This window comes from Hyperolius riggenbachi, chromosome 1 (genome assembly GCF_040937935.1).
Source record: "Hyperolius riggenbachi isolate aHypRig1 chromosome 1, aHypRig1.pri, whole genome shotgun sequence".
NCBI lineage: Eukaryota > Metazoa > Chordata > Amphibia > Anura > Hyperoliidae > Hyperolius > Hyperolius riggenbachi.
In genome coordinates this window covers 681,415,938-681,436,999 of record NC_090646.1, presented here as the reverse complement: position 1 = coordinate 681,436,999, position 21,062 = coordinate 681,415,938, and the positions used below count along the sequence as shown (strand labels likewise).

The 21,062-nt window shown below is 47.4% G+C and overlaps 1 protein-coding gene across 1 annotated transcript in view; it reads left to right on the top strand.

The window, feature by feature from the left end:
* LOC137544555 (protein NLRC5-like) overlaps positions 1 to 21,062 on the top strand; it is a 302,732-nt gene that overhangs the window by 207,153 nt on the left and 74,517 nt on the right. Inside the window, exons 18-19 of the mRNA XM_068265657.1 lie at positions 6,767 to 6,916; positions 12,008 to 12,172. Of these exons, the coding sequence (XP_068121758.1) occupies positions 6,767 to 6,916; positions 12,008 to 12,172 (315 nt within the window). The remainder of the gene's footprint in view (positions 1 to 6,766; positions 6,917 to 12,007; positions 12,173 to 21,062) is intronic.

The window sequence follows — 21,062 nt, the reverse complement described above, 5'->3', positions numbered from 1 at the left end:
CTCTCTTTATAGCCGGGACTGCTGCTGCCTCTCTCCACCACTTTCTCTTTATAGCCGGGACTGCTGCTGCCACTCTCCACCACTTTCTCTTTATAGCCGGGACTGCTGCTGCCACTCTCCACCACTTTCTCTTTACAGCCGGGACTGCTGCTGCCACTCTCCACCACTTTCTCTTTATAGCCGGGACTGCTGCTGCCACTCTGCACCATTCTCTCTTTATAGCCGGGACTGCTGCTGCCACTCTCCACCACTTTCTCTTTACAGCCAGGACTGCTGCTGCCACTCTCCACCACTTTCTCTTTATAACCGGGAATGCTGCTGCTGCCAGGCTCGGACTGAGCCACCGAACAACCGATATTTTCCAACGGTGGGCCCCGGTCGCCCCGCCTCCTGGGGGCCCCAGAGCTGAGAAGAAGGGGGCACAGCGCAGGAAGGGGGGAAATTGGGCACAGAGCCCCCCCTTCCGCGCTCCCCCCCCTCTATAATTGCAGCTAGCGGCAGCAGCGGGGAATAGCTTACTGGCATCAGATCGATAGCTCTGCGTGCCGCTGGGCTGGTCTGGTCTTCTGCACTAACGCTATCCAATCACGCTCTCGCAGTACTTCCTGGGAGAGCGTGATTGGACAGCAGTGCAGGAGACGGAGACCAGGAGCGGCACGCAGAGCTATCGATCTGATGCTGACAAGTGATTCCTGCTTGCTGCTGCTGCTGGGTGCAATTCTGGAGGGGGTCGTGGAAGGGGGGATGCAGAAGGGAGGGCCCCTAGCTGAGAGAAGGGGGAGGCTCCCCCCCCTACCCGCTGCTCTGTGCATACCTCCAGCATACCTGGGGGCACTGAGACCTGCATACCTAAGTGGGGGGGAAGCGCGGAAGGGGGGGGGCTCTCGGTAAGGGAGGGGGGAAGCTTCCCCCCTCCCCGCCGCTCTTTCCCTGCTGCCCCCCTTCCAGCATGGGGGCCCCCACTAAGTAGGGACCTGCCTTTGTGGGGATATCTGCCACCAATCTGATTGTATTTTGTTGGGAAATCTGCCGCCAATCTGATTGCATTTTGTGGGGATATCTGCCGCCAATCTGATTGCATTTTGTGGGAATATTTGCCACCAATATTATTGTATTTTGTTGGGAAATTTGCTGCCAGTCTAATTGCATTTTGTGAGGAAATCTGCTGCCAATCTGATTGCATTTTGTGGGGGTATCCGCTGCCAATCTGATTGCAATTTGTAGGGGTATCTTCTGCCAATCTGATTGCATTTTGTGGGGATATCTGCTGCCAATCTGATTGCATTTTGTGGGGATATCTGCTGCCAATCTGATTGCATTTTGTGGGGATATCTGCTGCCAATTTGATTGGATTTTGTGGGGAAATCTGCCGCCAATCTGATTGCATTTTGTCAGAAAATCTGCTGCCATTTGACTACTTGATGAATTATCATGAGGCATGTAACTACTTGATTATTTTATCTAAAATGTATCTGGTCGGACCTAATCTCTGTAAATAACAACACTACTTACTTTGCGTTTTTTTCTTTTCTTTTTTTTTTTTAAGTCTGCCCAAGACTCATCATGACCACGCCCATGTTCCAGTTTTTCTCATCATTTTTGTGGACATATCCCTATTGGAGATTGTCCTCAGAAATGCTCACAATCTATTCCCTACCATAAATCATGCAAAACGTGTAGAGTACATGTGTATGTGAGCCCAAAATGGGGGGTGTGGGGGGGGGCAGGCTGAAACTTCCTTGGTGGGCCCTTAGTGTCCTAGTTCGACCCTGGCCTGGCTGCTGCCACTCTCCACCACTTTCTCTTTACAGCCGGGACTGCTGCTGCCACTCTCCACCACTTTCTCTTTATAGCCTGGACTGCTGCTGCCACTCTCCACCACTTTCTCTTTATAGCCGGGACTGCTGCTGCCACTCTCCACCACTTTCTCTTTATAGCCTGGACTGCTGCTGCCACTCTCCACCACTTTCTCTTTATAGCCGGGACTGCCGCTGCCACTCTCCACCACTTTCTCTTTATAGCCTGGACTGCTGCTGCCACTCTCCACCACTTTCTCTTTATAGCCGGGGCTGCTGCTGCCACTCTCCACCACTTTCTCTTTATTGCCGGGACTGCTGCTGCCACTCTCCACCACTTTCTCTTTATAGCCGGGACTGCCGCTGCCACTCTCCACCACTTTCTCTTTATAGCCGGGGCTGCTGCTGCCACTCTCCACCACTTTCTCTTTATTGCCGGGACTGCTGCTGCCACTCTCCACCACTTTCTCTTTATAGCCGGGACTGCTGCTGCCACTCTCCACCACTTTCTCTTTATAGCCGGGACTGCCGCTGCCACTCTCCACCACTTTCTCTTTATAGCCTGGACTGCTGCTGCCACTCTCCACCACTTTCTCTTTATAGCCGGGGCTGCTGCTGCCACTCTCCACCACTTTCTCTTTATTGCCGGGACTGCTGCTGCCACTCTCCACCACTTTCTCTTTATAGCCGGGACTGCTGCTGCCACTCTCCACCACTTTCTCTTTATAGCCGGGGCTGCTGCTGCCACTCTCCACCACTTTCTCTTTACAGTGTACATCACAGCTGCAGCAAAAGCATCTTCACAGCTCCCGCTGGAGCTCAGCACTCCTCCACTAAGAGGACCAATGAGAATCACCCCCAGAATCCTGAGCATGACTTTTAGTGGTTCTCGTGGTGGACTAGCGAGGAGCTTTAGTGGAAGCTTTGAAGAGCCTTTTGCCGGGGCTGTAGTGTTCACACTTACTAGAGGACAGTGGAGAGAGGCAGCAGGCAGGCTTGGCTGGTCAGTGCAAAGTGATGGGAGTAACAGCACCTGGAGAGCCTGGCATGTAGTGTCGAGTAGGTGTTTCGACCCTTGTGGCTATAGGGAAGGACAGTGGGTAACAGCGATGGGTGTGCAGGGGTGAAGGAGCAGTGGCATGGTGCTGAAGGACAGCTCTACAGAACACACAATTACTCCCCATCCCCCGGCACACAGGAGCAGCGCTCAGAGGACATGCACCTCCCAGGGGTGAGGGAGCAGTGGCATGGAGCTGAATGACAGCTCTATGGCACACACCATTACTCCCCATCCCCCGGCACACAGGAGCAGCGCTCAGAGGACATGCACCTCCCAGGGGTGAGGGAGCAGTGGCATGGAGCTGAATGACAGCTCTATGGCACACACCATTACTCCCCATCCCCCGGCACACAGGAGCAGCGCTCAGAGGACATGCACCTCCCGGGGGTGAAGGAGCAGTGGCATGGAGCTTAAAGGGAACCTTAACTGAAAAAAAAAACATGAGTTTTACTTACCTGGGACATCTACCAGCCCCCTGCAGCCATCCTGTGCCCTCGCAGTCACTCATGGCTTCTCTGGTCCCCCGCTGCCAGCTAGTTTCGTTTTTGGCCGCCATGCATACGTTTTTACGCATCCCTGCTGGAGCAGGAAGCTATTGCAGACATCAACAAGTACATTTTTACGTGTTACGGTTGAAATGCGTAAAATTGTACGCATTACAACCGTAACGCGTAAAAATTTACTTGTTGATGTCTGCAATAGCTTCCTGCACCAGCAGGGATGCGTAAAAACTTATGCATGGCGGCCGGCCGACTCCCAGTCGGCAAAAACGAAACTAGCTGGCAGCGGGGGACCAGAGAAGCCATGAGTGACTGCTAGGGCACAGGATGGCTGCAGGGGCTGGTAGATGTCCCAGGTAAGTAAAACTCATGTTTTTTGTTTTTTTTTAAATTGGTGTATTGGCACATGCTTTGAAGAATACATAATCACATAATAATAATAATATACTGTAATTTAATAATATAACAATAATCAAAAATGGTGTGCTAACTTCCTAAATTAATAATTAAATAAATACATGTTACATTAATGATTAAATTATTAATAATATTCAATTGGGAGCCCCTATGAGGGACAGTTAAAGGAATACTTAAGTCAAACTTAAAAAATAGACTTTTACTCACCTGGGGCATCCCTCAGCCCCCTGAAGCTGGATGGTGCCCTCGCAGCCCCGCTCCGACCGTCCTGTCCCCGCCGGCGGCTACTTCCGGGTTCGGCGACAGCCGCCGAAAGGCTGGGAACGCGGCTGATTTTCCGCGTTCCCAACCGCTATATCACCCTCTATGCTGCTATAGCGTATAAATATATACGCTATAGCAGCATAGATGGTGATAATAGCGGCAGGGAACGCGGAAAATCAGCCGCGTTCCCAGCCTGTCGGCGGCTGTCGCCGAAGCCGGAAGTAGCCGCCGGCGGGGACAGGACGGTCGGAGCGGGGCTGCGAGGGCACCATCCAGCTTCAGGGGGCTGAGGGATGCCCCAGGTGAGTAAAAGTCATTTTTTAAGTTTGACTTAAGTATTCCTTTAAGTAATAAGACAATATGTACTTTGTACAGCGCTGTGGAAGATGTCGGCGCTATATAAATATTAAATAATAATAATATCTATGTAAGCATACATTAATATTTATAATAAACATAATTATTTATTATAATATAAACCATCATCATATTATTAATAATACATGAAATGACCTGCTCTCGTGTTTCTACGCCTTGTGGTTTTGGCTAGTGTTGACCGAACACCCAGATATTCGGGTCGGCTCGGCCGAACATGGTCCAGATGTTTGGGATATTTGGCCGAACACTGAGCCTAATTGAAGTCAATGGGGATCCGAGCATGTCTGCTTTGCAGGCCTGCAAAAACTTGCAAAATGAGGGAAACTTCTGCAAAATGGGTTGGAAATAGTGGTGGTGGGGGGGGGGGGGGGGCATTTTACACATAGATGTTAGGCTCAGAATAAAAGCAGGGACTCATGTTTGCAGAGAAGTGTAGCAATTAATACTTGACTGCTGGCAGTGGTGGTGAGGCTGGGGCTTTATGGCTGGCCTGGCTGGCAGTGCTGGCACCTAACCGCTAGCTCTGTCTCCTACCTACCCCAAGCTAGTGTTGGCACCTAACCGCTAGCTCTGTCTCCTACCTACCCCAAGCTAAACTCCAATGTGAATGGCGGAGCTAGCACGCGTTCGGGTATTTATATACCCGAACCACGTGACCCGCTCGGCCAATCACAGCTATGGTCACAGCCAGCTAGGCTGTGTGACCATAGCTGTGGAAAAAGCATTGTCGCCGCTTATTGGCTGCCTGAAGGCGCCAATAAGCGAGGGGAGGAGGCCGAGCAGCATGCGGTGCTCGGCTGTGCTCGAACCGAACCCGAACACCCCAAAGTTCAGGGAATAACGAACAGTGTTGAGCACTGTTCGATCAACACTAGTTTTATCTAGGACGGACCGGAACTTCCAGCCCAATTTGAGCCTACTGACAAAGCTGTTGCCTGTGTTGGAGTGGTCGCCAGTAATTTTCATTGCTCTAGCATGTAGTCTAGTGTTGTGGATGAGGTCTAAGGGGGGGGGGGGGGGGGGGGGCGAGGCGAGGTTTCCCAAAGATTCTCTCCACCAAGCTGATGCCTCTCTGAATTTTGTATCTGTCGCTAGCGGAAGAGCCAGAGTGCCAGAGTACCAGACCAGGATGGACGAGCAAAGGACTGACTTGATGGCAGCAGAGTAGAAGGACCTCAGAGGTTCCTGGGCCATACCACACTTCTGTAGTTGGTATTGGAAAAAGAGTCTTTGCTTTGCCTTCTTAGTTGAGATGGTGTTTGCCCTCCAGGTCAGGTCATGTGAGATGGTTGTGCCCGGGAGGCGCATGCTAGGTACCCTCATGACTTGGGTTCCATCGATATAGATTGGGGGTGGGTTAGTGGCATGAAATAAATGACCATCTTGACGGTTTTGGCTGTGTTTAGGACTACTCCGCTTTCTCTACACCAATTGCAGACTCTATCTACCTCCTGGCGATAGGCCTGCTCATCGCCCTTACTGACAAGGCCAACAATTGTGGTATCGTCTGCAAATTTGATGATTTTGACAGAGTTTTCTGTGGATGTGCAGTTATTCGTATATGGAGAGAACGGGACTGGTGACGAGAAAGCCCTGGGGCCTCCTATTTTGGTCACTCTAAGACTGTTTTAAGAGAACCCAAGGCAGTTTTTTAAAATCCTAACAGGACTCAGAGGCATGTTCTGTGCACAATTACTTGCCTCTGTCTCCTCCTATTGCCACCGTTACCCCCCCCCCCCCCCTCCCGGCTTTTCTGTCCCCCACAAGAAATCACACCAGGCTAGCGCTGTCACTCATGATCGCTCCTCCGCCTCCTCTATTGCAGGACTTCCCCGCCTCTGACCCTCGCTGCCTCCCTCTGTGAGCTTCCTCCAATCGGAAGCCGTGACCCAAGAAGTACTTTAAGCAGATGCTAGCCTGGCACGATTTGTCGTGGGGGACAGAAGAGCCCGGGGGAGGGGGGCTCACGGCGGCAATAGGAGGACAGAGAGGCATGTGCACAGAATGTACCTCTGTGTCCTATAAGATTTTTTTTTTAAAAGCCTCGGGTTCTCTTTAAGACTGTTCAATACATGTTAAATCTTAATAAACTATTTGCCTTGTGATTTAGACTACATTTTATATTTTGGTGCCTTACACAATTGAGCTTGACAGCCCTGATTTAGATGACACTGGGCACTAGCAGGACTTCTTCCTATAACGCAAGGTGGTCGTGGTTTATGTTTTTGTAATTGTGGTCAGTGATATGCTACTTACATTTTGGTTTTATTCTGTCGGCCCTTTAATAAACAGTTTGAAATAGAAAAAAAAAAGTTAAAGTATTGATATGAAAATATTCTCTTTTCCTATAGCCTGCAGGATAATAATCTGCCCTCCAGTTCCTGCCAGATAAGGAATAATCAGACTCTGAGGAAGCTGGACCTGTCTGATAACTATCATGGGGGTCCTGAATTCGGTGTCCTGATGGCGGCTCTGACAACAAGCCGGATAGAGGAATTACAGTGAGTATAACAGCCCTGATTGCAGCAGAGATGTAAGGCCTTCTTACTGAATAGGTGCTGTTTACGGTTTCTCTTTAAAGTAATCCCTGAAAGGAAAAAAGTGCCCCTAAAGGGTGCTCACCTCGGGAGAGAGATGCATCTGGGTGCTCCAGATTCCCACATCCTCCTCCTCTGGCCTGTTCCAGCGCTGGGCTATGGAACTCACACTTCACACACCTGTTACAGGCCTATACTTCTCCAGGCCTGGAAGCCGGCGCTGAACTCCCGCAGGTACACCACTCCTGCACTTGTACTTAAACCACAATGAGGAGACAGCACACAAGTAGCTTCTTCAAGTAATCTGTATTAGTGCCATACAGTTACAGAGCAGACAAGAGACACGACATGTTTCAGGCGTAGCCCTTCCTCAGGTGTGCCACACCCAGTAAACTTCACCTCTTTATACCCCACCCACAGGAAGTCACGTGGCCATTTGGTCACCTGACATGAATAACACAGCAAACAAACTCCAAATTATTAAAACATTCAATCATCCAAATATAATTCAGATCATGGGGAACTACACAACTACACAATTAAGAACTGGGTGAGTAAATCCGATATTAAACCCAAGGTGAAAAGTGTGATCCCTGTGTCAAGGAGAGGAACGGTACCTTGTCTGAGTTGTAACTGCTGTAATGCAATACTGAAGGGTAACTTTGTCTCCCACCCGTCTACTGGTGCGAGGATGCCAGTCAGGGGCAGGTTTTCCTGCCTGAGTACGTATGTGGTATACGGACTCAAGTGCCCCTGTGGGTATGTCTACATCGTCCTTGCTTCAAAACTGCATGTCAATGGTTCCCACATTCACAGCAGTACGGACCTCTTCAGACTTAGCTCTTTCCAGCAAAGCACAATCGGTCCATGCTACCGCTCAGGCATAGTGCCGCCTCAGTTCAGTGGTCCAGGCTCTTGAATGGCCAGGCGGAAAAATCCAGAGGCCTCCCTCTCTGACGTAAGTATCCCATTTGCATTTGAAAGCCCACAGGTTAACTGTAGAGTGTTGGACCGTGTCAGCCATCAATAAAAGCAATAAGCTGTAATTTAAATCTGGATAATACCATTTATTGGCTAACTTAATAGAATTAGGTTAACTTTAAAAACACAATTCTGTTGTGGAACTCAGGCCAAAATAAAGCAGAGAAACCGAGAGCCCAATATAGTGTAGTATGTATTGGATCAGGGAGAATTAGTGTAAAGTAAGTATTATACTTACAAACATGGGTTACCGTTTAGGCAACCACTATATAGGCAGGTGGGGTGATTAGACTTGTCCCCACTCAGGAATAAGATGTCGCTCTCTGAAGTAGGAAAGGAGGATTTGTCACCCTTCCAACCACCAAGGGTGGATATCTTGACAAGTAGATGTACAGAGGCGCCAAAAGGATAAAATATGCTAAAATGTTTAAAATATTCGGGTGGCGGCGGTGGACCGGCCACTCAGAAATAGACTCGATGCTGTCACTTAAGATAAAGACAATTTATTCACATACTCCATGAACAGAACCGCAACGCGTTTCACGGGTATATTCCCGCTTCCTCAGGCAATAAACAGATAGGAGTACACAGTACAGTCTCAAGGTCACGAATAGCGCCTCTGTGTACTTGAGACTTCGTGACCTTGAGACTGTACTGTGTACTGTGTACTCCTATCTGTTTATTGCCTGAGGAAGCGGGAATATACCCGGGGAAACACGTTGCGGTTCTGTTCATGGAGTATGTGAATAAATTGTCTTTATCTTAAAGTGACTCCGAGCTTAGAGTAAAAATAAAATTTGAACTTACCCGGGGCTTTCTCCATCCCAGCCCTGGTCGGGACGTCCCACGCCGGCCTCCTGGCTCTTCTCCCGGCGGCTGTCCGCATAGCGTGGACAGGCCGGTCCCCCGGGCGACACTGGCGAGTGTCGGGCCTTCTCCTTCCGTATACGTCACGAATGACGTCACACGCCGGCCGCCGCGCGTCATGACGGCGGCAGGCGTGACAGCAAGGCGCATGCGCAGTTTAATCGCACATGCGCCGTGCTGTCACGCCGGCCGCCGTCATGACGCGTGGCGGCCGGCGTGTGACGTCATTCGTGACGTATACGGAAGGAGAAGGCCCGACACTCGCCGGTGTCGCCCGGGGGACCGGCCTGTCCGCACTATGCGGACAGCCGCCGGGAGAAGAGCCAGGAGGCCGGCGTGGGACGTCCCGACCAGGGCTGGGATGGAGAAAGCCCCGGGTAAGTTCAAATTTTATTTTTACTCTGAGCTCGGAGTCCCTTTAACCTCCTTGGCGGTCTGATTCTTTCCAGATTTTAGGGTCTAAAAGCGGTGCAATTTTTTTCACTCTTTCAGACCCTAAAACCTGAAAAAAATCATTCTGGCAGGGAGATCTGCAGCAAAATAAAAAAAAAATTACCTTCCTGGGCTCCTGGGCTGCAGCTTTCTCTTTGCCCACAAGATGGCGCTAATATACATATAAACGAACTTCTCTATATTTCTCTAATATAGAGAAGTTCGTTTTCAATGTTAGCCCCGCCCCCGATGACGTCACGCTGCCACCACCGCTCTGCTGCCACCACCATGGCTGCGCTGCTCCAACTGGCTGCCGGGTCCCTGGAAGAATAGCGGGGACATGGGGGATCCCGGCGGCCAGGGAAAGACCCCACACTGCCGGGGAGAGAGGCTGGAGTCCCGCTGCGCAGCGAGATCGCGCGCGGGACTCCACAACTACAGGTAAAGCTCTGCAATGCCTACCCCGACCTGAGCTCGGGATCACCGATAGCAGCTGCTTTTTTCTACCCCGAGCTCAGGTCGGGAAAACCGGCAAGGAGGTTAAGCGACAGCATCGAGTCTATTTCTGAGTGACCGGTCCACCGCCGCCACCCGAATATTTTAAACATTTTAGCATATTTTATGCTTTTGGCGCCTCTGTACATCTACTTGTCAGGCCAAAATGTATTTATTATTACAGTACAGTATGACTATACTGCCCTCTAGCAGTGGACATGTGTATGGACAGTTTTATGGTCCGAAGGATTGAAAAAAAAAAGTTGTTAAAATGAAAATGAGACCATTTATATTTATATCAGGGTAAATTGTATAACTTTCATAGTGGCTGGATAGTGTACTGGTTCAGGGCTCTGCCTTTGACATGGGAGACCAGGGTTTCGAATCCTGGCTAGGGTCAGTACCTGTTCAGTAAGAAGTCCTTGGGCAAGACTTCCTAACATTGCAGGGTGGCCCCTTAGTGGCTGCAGCTCTTGAGCACTTTGAGTCAAACAGGAGAAAAGTGCTATACAAATGTTGTTATTGCAGCCACTGGTACACATTCAAGCAAGCCCTCAAAACCCCCCTCTTTAAGACGGCCTACCCACCCCCTACCACACAGTAACTCTCTACTGAATATTTATTTCAAAGCCCCACCTATTGTTTCCACCCCACCCCTTTAGATTGTAAGCCTCTGGCAGAGTCCTCCCTTCCCTAGTGTATTCTACATGATGGTGTGATCCTTTCCTATGACTGCCTCGTACTGGTATTACTGGACCTACCTAACCAGCCCAAATCACATGATCATGTATCTTGTACCCTCTCCCTTCCCTAATGTATTCTACATGATGGTGTGCTCCTTTCCTATGACAGCTTCGTACTTGTATTACTGGATCTACCTAACCAGCCCAAATCACATGATCATGTATCCTGTACCCTCTCCCTTCCCTAGTGTATTCTACATGATAGTGTGCTCCTTTCCTATGACTGCCTCTTACTTGTATTACTGGGCCTACCTACCCAGCCCAAATCACATGATCATGTAACTTGTACCCTCTCCCTTCCCTAGTGTATTCTACATGATTGTGTGCTCCTTTCCTATGACAGCCTCATACTTGTATTACTGGACCTACCTAACCAGCCCAAATCACATGATCATGTATCTTGTACCCTCTCCCTTCCCTAGTGTAATCTACAGGATCGTGTGCTCCTTTCCTGACAGCCTCATACTTGTATTACTGGACCTACCTAACCAGCCCAAATCCCATGATCATGTATCTTGTACCCTCTCCCTTCCCTAGTGTATTCTACATGATGGTGTGCTCCTTTCCTATGACAGCCTCGTACTTGTATTACTGGACCTACCTAACCAGCCCAAATCCCATGATCATGTATCTTGTACCCTCTCCCTTCCCTAGTGTATTCTACATGATTGTGTGCTCCTTTCCTATGACAGCCTGTACTTGTATTACTGGGCCTACCTAACCAGCCCAAATCACATGATCATGTATCTTGTACCCTCCCCCTTCCCTAGGGTATTCTACATGATTGTGTGCTCCTTTCCTATGACAGCCTCATACTTGTATTACTGGGCCTACCTAACCAGCCCAAATCCCATGATCATGTATCTTGTACCCTCCCCCTTCCCTAGGGTATTCTACATGATTGTGTGCTCCTTTCCTATGACAGCCTCATACTTGTATTACTGGGCCTACCTAACCAGCCCAAATCCCATGATCATGTATCTTGTACCCTCTCTCTTCCCTAGTGTATTCTACATGATCGTGTGCTCCTTTCCTATGACTGCCTCGTACTTGTATTACTGGACCTACCTAACCAGCCCAAATCACATGATCATGTATCTTGTACCCTCTACCTTCCCTAGTGTATTCTACATGATTGTGTGCTCCTTTCCTATGACAGCCTGTACTTGTATTACTGGGCCTACCTAACCAGCCCATAATTACATGATCATGTATCTTGTACCCTCTCCCTTCCCTAGTGTATTCTACATGATTGTGTGCTCCTTTCCTATGACAGCCTGTACTTGTATTACTGGGCCTACCTAACCAGCCCAAATCACATGATCATGTATTTTGTACAATTTGTATGTATAACTTTGTTCTATGTGTATAACTCTATGTATGTCATCCTTGTATCATTGTATATATTTATTTTCCAGCGCTGCGTAATATGTTGGCGCTTTATAAATACAATAAATGATAAAAATAATAATAATAAGTATTATTATTATTATCCTGATTTTTACGGATTTATGATAAAATATTTTTTTTCCATCAGTCTGCAGAATAGTGATCTGCCCTCCAGTTCCTGCCCCGTCCTGGCAACCGGGATAAGGAATAACCAGACTCTGAGGAAGCTGCACCTGTCATATAACAAGCTGTGGGGTCCTGAATTCAGTGTCCTGATGGCGGCTTTGACAACAAGCCGGATAGAGGAATTACAGTGAGTATAACAGCCCTGATTGCAGCAGAGATCAGCAGAATTATTTCCCTTTATTTCATCACCATTTTACATTCTCACATCCCCAATAGTGACACCCATTGCAGTGACTGGGGAGGGATTATGGGCGGATTGTGGCTGGTTTGGGGGTACATCCATACTGCAGCCCCCAGTACACCTGGCTCTGTGTATATGTGACACCCATTGCAGTGACTGGGGGAGGGATTATGGGGGTTGTGGCTGGTTTGGGGGTACATCCATACTGCAGCCCCCAGTACACCTGGCTCTGTGTATATGTGACACCCATTGCAGTGACTGGGGGAGGGATTATGGGGGTTGTGGCTGGTTTGGGGGTACATCCATACTGCAGCCCCGAGTACACATGGCACTGTGTATATGTGACACCCATTGCAGTGACTGGGGGAGGGATTATGGGGGGATTGTGGCTGGTTTGGGGGTACATCCATACTGCAGCCCCCAGTACACCTGGCTCTGTGTATATGTGACACCCATTGCAGTGACTGGGGAGGGATTATGGGGGTATTGTGGCTGGTTTGGGGATACATCCATACTGCAGCCCCCAGTACACCTGGCTCTGTGTATATGTGACACCCATTGCAGTGACTTGGGGAGGGATTATGGGGAGGATTGTGGCTGGTTTGGGGGTACATCCATACTGCAGCCCCCAGTACACCTGGCTCTGTGTATATGTGACACCCATTGCAGTGACTGGGGGAGAGATTATGGGGGATTGTGGCTGGTTTGGGGGTACATCCATACTGCAGCCCCCAGTACACCCGGCTCTGTGTATATGTGACACCCATTGCAGTGACTGGGGGAGGGATTATGGGGGATTGTGGCGGTTTTGGGGGTACATCCATACTGCAGCCCCCAGTACACCTGGCTCTGTGTATATGTGACACCCATTGCAGTGACTGGGGGAGGGATTATGTGGGGATTGTGGCTGGTTTGGGGGTACATCCATACTGCAGCCCCCAGTACACCTGGCTCTGTGTATATGTGACACCCATTGTAGTGACTGGGCAGGGATTATGGGGGGATTGTGGCTGGTTTGGGGGTACATACATACTGCAGACCCCATCTACACAATATAAGTCCTAAAAGGGACCATTGGGGGTCCCTAGCTTGTGTACTACAAGTAGCAGGGAACCTTGGAAGCGGCTAAACAGCACAATATCCTAAATACAGCCTATCTACTTAAGATGAGTCCTCAAAAGCAGGGCTGTGGAGTTGGTACAAAAATCTTCCGACTCCGACTCCTCAGTTTCTGAAACCACGACTCCAACTCCGACTCTGGGTACCCAAAATTGCTCAGACTCCAACTCCTCGACTCCGACTCCTTAGTCTAATACTTAACAGGGCTGTGGATTTTGTACAAAAATCATGCGATTCCGACTCCTGACTCCGACTCCTCAGTTTCTGAAACCACGACTCCGACTCCGGGTGCCCAAAATTGCCTCGACTCCGACTCCTCGACTCCAACTCCGACTCCACAGCCCTGCTCAAAAGAACTATTAGGAGCCCCTAGCTGGTGCACTACAAGTAGCAGAGCACCTAGGAAGCAGCTGCACAGCACTATACCACAATATAGCCTATCTAACACTGTCCCTGTATCAGCAGCAGCAGCTCCTCCTCTCCCTACACTGACTACATGTGGAGTGAAAATGGCCACTGGGATTGTGCCTTTTATGGGGGCGGGGAGTGGTCTGGGTGGTGATCCTGTCTGATTGGCCATCTTGTCCCATATTCAAGGTGATGGGTGAACATAAGGCACCATAGGAAACTATGGGGCGTTGCAAACGGCCCTTATTGTTTGCATTAAATTCGACAAGGGAATGACGACCATTTGCGCAACAAACGGTTCTGCCATCACTAGTGACATGGCAATCCAGGCTAGCTCCCCCTAGTGGCCAGTTTCAGGTCTGTTGGATGCACGAAGCTGTATATAGTCTCCCTATGACCCGAATTGCCCCACTGCAGTCGCATCATGCGGCAGCCAGAATTATCCACTCCTCCCATCGCTCCACCAGGGCGGCTCCCCTCCGTGAATCCCTCCACTGGCTTCCTATCCAGTCCAGAATCAGATTCAATATACTGTGTCTGACCTACAAATCTGTCCACAAAACCTGCCCAACCTACATTTCCGATCTCACTCAGAGGTACATACCTAGTCGCTCACTCCGCTCCTCCAATGAGCTTCATCTGACCACCCCCGCATCACACAGTCCCATGCACGCCTCCAGGACTTCTCATGAGCTTCTCCAACACTATGGAACTTCCTACCTCCACCCATTAGGGCAGCCCCCTCCTTCAACACCTTCAAGAAGGCCCTCAAAACTCACTGTTTCACTCTGGCCTACCACCCCTCACAAGTGCTCTAAACGCGCAGCTGAACTCTGGTCCCCTACCTTTCGTGGCCAAATCTGTTGAATGTGAGTACTGCGCTTCTCTAAAGCTAGAAGAGGAGAAGGAGAAGATGGAAAAAAGGTAAACTTAGGATTCTGACCAGTGACAATCCAAAACGGTGACAATTTGGTAGATGAACTGGGGAGGTTATTAAATGCGAACTCGGCAAATGGTAAATAATCCAACCATGACTCTTGACAGTCAGATGCAAAACAGCGGAGATACTGTTCCAGGGACTGGTTAGTTCTCTCTGTCCATTGGTTTCTGGGTGAAACCCGGAAGAAAAAGAGAATTGATGCCCAAGAGATTACTGAAAGCACGCCAAAAGCGTGAAACAAACTGGACCCCCCTGTCCAACACTATATTCTCAGGAATACCATGTAAGCGGAAAATATGTGTAATAAATAGCTTAGCCAGTTCTTGAGCTGAAAGTAACCCAGGTAGAGGTACGAAATGTGCCATTTTGCTAAATCGGTCGACTATGACCCAAATGTCTATTTTACCTCCCGAGGAAGGTAAATCCACCACAAAATCCATGGAGAGATGAGACCAAGGTCTCGATGGAATGGGCAAGGGTACAAGATGACCTCGGGGGAGCAACCCAAGATACTTTATTCCTGACACAAGTGGCGCAGGCTGCCACAAATGCCTTGCATTCCTTGTTAATGGAAGGCCACCACACTTGACGGGACATAAGTTCCAAAGTCTTATTTTCACCTGGGTGCCCTGCTAGTTTAGACTCATGAAAAACCTGTAACATCTGAAGTCGAAGATGCAAAGGCACATAATCTACATTAGGGGGTTTCCTCGGAGGACTATCCGACTGAAATGACTGTAATGACTCATAAAGATCAGAAAACTCCAGGGTATGAGTGACGGCCAGAACACACTCTGCGGACACAATACTTTAAGGGACTGCGTCCTGAAATGTCTCAGGTTCAAAAGTTCTTGATAAGGTGTACGTTATTACAAAATTAAAACGGGAAAAGAACAGTGCCCATCAGGCTTGTCTGGGGTTAAGCCTTTTAGCCCCCTCAATATATTCTAAGTTTTTGTGATCCGTGTACACTGTTATAGGGTGAACTGCTCCTTCCAACCAGTGCCTCCACTCCTCAAAGGCCATCTTTACTGCCAATAGTTCACGGCTGCCCACGTCGTAATGACGTTCAGCAGAGGAAAACTTCCTAGAAAAGAAGGCACAAGGATACAACCTTTCTGGGCGGCCTGAAAACTGGGAAAGTACGGCTCCTACCCCTAGGTCAGAAGCATCCACCTCAACTATGAAAGGTAGATTTATATTGGCATGGGTGAGGACAGGAGCTGAGCAGAACGCATTCTTAAGATCCGAGAATGCTTTATAATCCTGAGGTGACCAATTGACCAGATCTGCATCCTTTTTGGTTAAATCGGTCAACGGTGCAACCAAAGAGGAGACATTTTTAATGAACCTGCGGTAATATATATATATAAATCGTTGGATGGCCTTGAGGCCTTTGGGGGGCGGCCAGTCCTGAACTGCTGATTTTTTTTTTTTTATCCATGGACAGACCAGTATCAGAAATGATGTAGCCAAGAAAAGGAACCTGTGTAACTTCGAATAGACACTTCTCAAATTTAGCAAATAATGAGTTCTCCCTTTAATTTTTGTAACACAAATCTCACATGTTCCAGATGTTCAGACAAAGAATCAGAGTAAATTAGAATGTTGTCTAAATAAACAACCACAAATCTTCCTAACACATCTCTAAAGACATCATTTACAAAATCCTGAAAGACAGCTGTTACATAAACCAAAAGGCATCACAAGATATTCGTAGTGCCCGTCCTGGGTATTAAAGGCTGTCTTCCACTCGTCTCCCTGACACATTCTAATCAGATTGATTGCCCCTCGCAAAAAGACAGCGCTGGCTGGTGAAATGGATGGTCTAATAAACCCTTTCTTTAAGTTTTCTTTAATGTATTCTTTCATAGAAAGTTTTTCAGGCCCTGTGAGGTTGCAGAGGTGACCTCGTGGGGGCATGGTACCAGGCAACAAATCAGTGGGACAATCGTAAGATCTGTGTGGGGGTAATTTATCAACTGATTGAGGAGAGAACACATCAGAGAAATCCTCATACGGTGGTGGTAGTGGTACTTGTTTGACCCCTAGGCTGCGGAGAGGGATACCCCGTATACATACATCCTGACAATCTGTGACCAACCCGTAAGTTGTCCTGAACACCAATCAATATGGGGGTTGTGTTTCTGTAACCAAGGCAACCCCAACACGAGAGGACTAGAAGGCATACGAAACACATACAACTGAATTGTCTCATAATGTAAGGCCCCAACCTGCAACAAAATCTCTGGTGTGATGGATATGGGTTGTTTGGACTGCAAAGGGGTATCATCTATGGCCGTAACATAGAGTTTGTTCTGCAAAGTGAAAGCTGGAATACCCAGGTTGGCAGCAAAAAACAGAATCTATAAAATTTCATAGAGTCAATAAAATCTTTGGTTTGAAATGAATCATTACCCCAGTGTAGGGTGACTGGCAAAATAATGTTCTTTATGTTTAGGGGACCAATTGGCCCGCTCAAGTGAGGTTTCCCAACTTCACCTAGGCGCTGGAGTTTTCCGGAGCCTTTCCCTTTGCAGAACAATTTTGGGCAAAGTGACCTTTTTCACCACAATACATACAGAGACCAGCCTGTCTTCTTCTGAGCTTCTCTGCGGGTGAAAGTCACAAGAAGCCCAGTTGCATCGGTTCTTCACTGGAGGATGTGCTACCTGGACTAAGGTTCCCTGAGACGGAATAGACTTTGTTTTGACGTCTGTGTCTGATCCGTCTGTCAACCCTTATGGCCAGGGAGATGGCATCCTCCAGAGTTCTGGGTTCAGGATGACTCACAAGCATGTTATTTACAGAGTCAGCTAGGCCAAAGAGAAATTGATCGAGGAGTGCTGCCTCACCCCATTTGACAGATACCGACCTTTTTCTGAACTCAGCCGCATACTCTTCAACAGTATGCCTTCCCTGACGTAAGTCTGGCAACTTATGAGTAGCCGTAGCTGTCATGTCTGGGTCAGCATATATTATAGCCATATCATCTAAAAAAAAAATTTTCCACTGAGGAAAGAGCTATATCTTCAGGACTTAACCCATATGCCCACATTTGTGAGTCTCCTTGCAATGATGTTTTTACCAGAGTAATTTTCTGGGATTCTGTACCAAGGGATCTAGACCTAACCTCAAAGTATGACTTACATTGGTTACGGAAGTTACTAAAGTCAGAATGAGAACCTGAAAATTTTTCAGGTAATGTCATTTTAGGCTCGATAATGGTTGGAACAAAAGCCAGTGGAGGAGATTGCTGAACATTAGCATTCGCTGGTATATTGATCTGAGGGAGTGCGTTGGATAACTGAGTTATCTGCATTTGCTGAGTGACCATTTGCTCAGTAAGATGATTAACTGCACCAGCAAGTGTCTAAATCTGTTCTCACAATATATATATATATATATAAACAATAGTACAAAGGCGTAGTCTAGATCAGGCTGAAGTCGTACACAAATCAGAGATATCAAGGTACAGAGTAATTAAGCTAAATCATAGTCAGTAATCGAGCAGAGTCATACACGTAAATCAGATGTCAGTCGTATTGAAAGGATCAGGCAGTAACAAAGTCAGGGACAGGCCGAGTCGGTAATGTATATCAGATGGCAGCGGTACAGAGGGACTAGACAGGAGTAAGGTCAAAGAGGCAAGCAAGAAGTCGGTACACAGATAATACACAATAAGATGTTAAAATAAAAATATTACAAGAATATATACAAAAATAATAAAGACTGACTAACTGGAGTACATATATATTGTGCTACACAATATATCAATGTAGCTCAAAGTAGCTAGCTACACCTAGAACCAGCAAACTGATTAGTATCAAGGTCACCGAGCAATGAATGCTCTGGCCTTAAATACATGAATTCCCTATCAGCAACTACTCCCACCTGGTGATGTCACATAGTGACATCACCTGCTGACATCCCTAAACCCTCCTCCTAAGCCTATAAGGCTTATCTGAACTCGCGCGCGACCTAAAGTTCGCACCGGCGATGCGCGAGTCAGAAGACACTGCCGGAGGGAAGCTGGGGACGCCGCCTGAGGATTCCAGCGCAGAAGCCCCGCCGCTCGCCCCGACCACGCCGGAGACACCGCGGGACCTGCCGCTGGAAGGTAAGCTTATTACATATGATCTAAACTCATTGGGGATTGTGAACGTGTTATTATTATTTGTGTGTGATGATCGTGGTCTGAGATCTGGAAATGCCATATATTTTGGACTTCAGATTCCCACCAAAACTAAAATAACGCCCAAACCCCAGCCCAGGCCATAGCTCTGAGATCCGCCCTCAGAGCAGATCTGTATAAAACAAAGAAAGCATTTTCAGAAAACAAAAGTTCTCCCATTACCATCCTATAGGGATTGCAAGCAGCTAGCAAGAGAACCCCGGGCTAGCTGCCAATTTGACAGACTTCTATTCTGAAACAAAGGAACTTTCTTGGACTTGCTCACAAAAGGACATCTTTCTTCCAAAAGCTCTAAGTATTCATTTCTTTATTTTTCCTTTTTATTTTATCTGGGCTACTCTCTCTCTATAATTGTTACTTTTAATAATTGTCTGTATATATTACTTATTTATATTGCATTTACAATAAACATTTTCTCAGCTACATACCTTCTTTCCGCACCGCAGACCCTGCCACCCTGAAGCATTGTATAGTTTGCAGTCAGAGTGTTTTAACATTTTTTATTTGCGGGATTATATTAGTCAGAATAGGCCCTCTGTCCTTCACAGGGGTGGGGCAGCCTTGTACCCAAAATATTCTGTAGTAAAGTGTTTGTATCGCTCCCACGCTCCCCCCTAGTCTGTATGCTGCCCAAGTCCAGTGGTTTCAGTGCATCAATTGCATCCTCGAGGTCGGATGGTCTGTGTGTTGAAATAGATTGGAAGGTACTGAGCGGTCCGGCCACTAAGGGGCATGTGACAGTCACCAATGTCACATAGTCCAGTGATTAGTGACACCAGCAGAGTGGGTCCGGCAGCCCAGGCTACAGCTCAGGTAAAATTCTATAAGTCACACACAGTCTGCAGAACTTTACTGAGGGAAATAATGAGCTACTCCACCAGAGTTTTTATTCCTGTCCATGCAGAGAGTGTGTTGGGGTCCGTGGCCAGCCCAGAATCAAAAATATTGTAACCAAAAAAAGACACCTGGTGGGATTCAAACATGCGTTATCCAGTTTGGTGTAGAGACAGTTCTCGCTGAGTGTTATACAGCCTTCATATGAACACAGAGGCAGAATAGATTATAATGTCATAAAGATTCTTTGCAACAAAACAACCCAGGTAATCACATAAAATGTAATTTGCAAAATCCTGGAAGACAGGCGGAACATTACAAGTCCAAAGGGCATGGCCAAATACTCTTAATGCTAATAATAGTAGTCTTCCTCTAATCTAACTGTCTAATGCTGGGAACACACGTTTCGTTATTCCGCTCAATAGATGCCTTCGATTGATAAATTCCGTCATGCTCAACATTATGCTCAATCGTTTTACCGTTCGATTTCTCATAGAAGTGAATGGAAAAAGGATAAGAAAAATGAGCGGAAGATAAGAGCGGAGAATCAAGTGGAAAATCGATTGAGTAGAGAATCGAGTGGAAAATACGTATTGTGTATTCCCAGCATTATGTGATTGGGATTGTAAACTACTCAAATCCAATTTGTTAGATCTCAGCACCCCCACCATTTCAGAAAACAGATCATTAAAGAGACACTGAAGCGAAAAAAAAATGATGATATTATGATTTGTATGTGTAGTACAGCTAAGAAATACAACATTAAGATCAGATACATCAGTGTAATTGTTTCCAGTACAGGAAGAGTTAAGAAACTCTAGTTGTTATCTCTATGCAAAAAAGCCATTAAGCTCTAAGACTTTCAAAGTCGTGGAGAGGGCTGTTATCTGACTTTTATTATCTCAACTGTTAGTTAATTTTTTACTTTTCCTCTGCCAGAGGAGAGGTCATTACTTCACAGACTGCTCTGAAAGACTCATTTTGAATGCTGAGTGTTGTGTAATCTGCACATATTATAGAATGATGCAAGGTTAGAAAAAACACTATATACCTGAAAATAAAAGTATGAGAATATTTTCTTTGCTGCTAATCTTCTAGTAATTACTCATAGTACACAACCAATTCACTATATAATTTTATTTTTTTTCGCTTCAGTGTCTCTTTAATAAGTGGTAACAAATATAAATTCTTAACGGTTAACAGTAAAGCATCACCCTTGTTGGCAAAGAAGCCGGCTCCGGCTGGAGAAGCAGATGGGCAAATGAACCCTTTCTCCAAATTCTCTGTGTTGCAATCTTTCCTGGCCTGGATTTTAGGGACAGTGAGATGAAATAGATGTC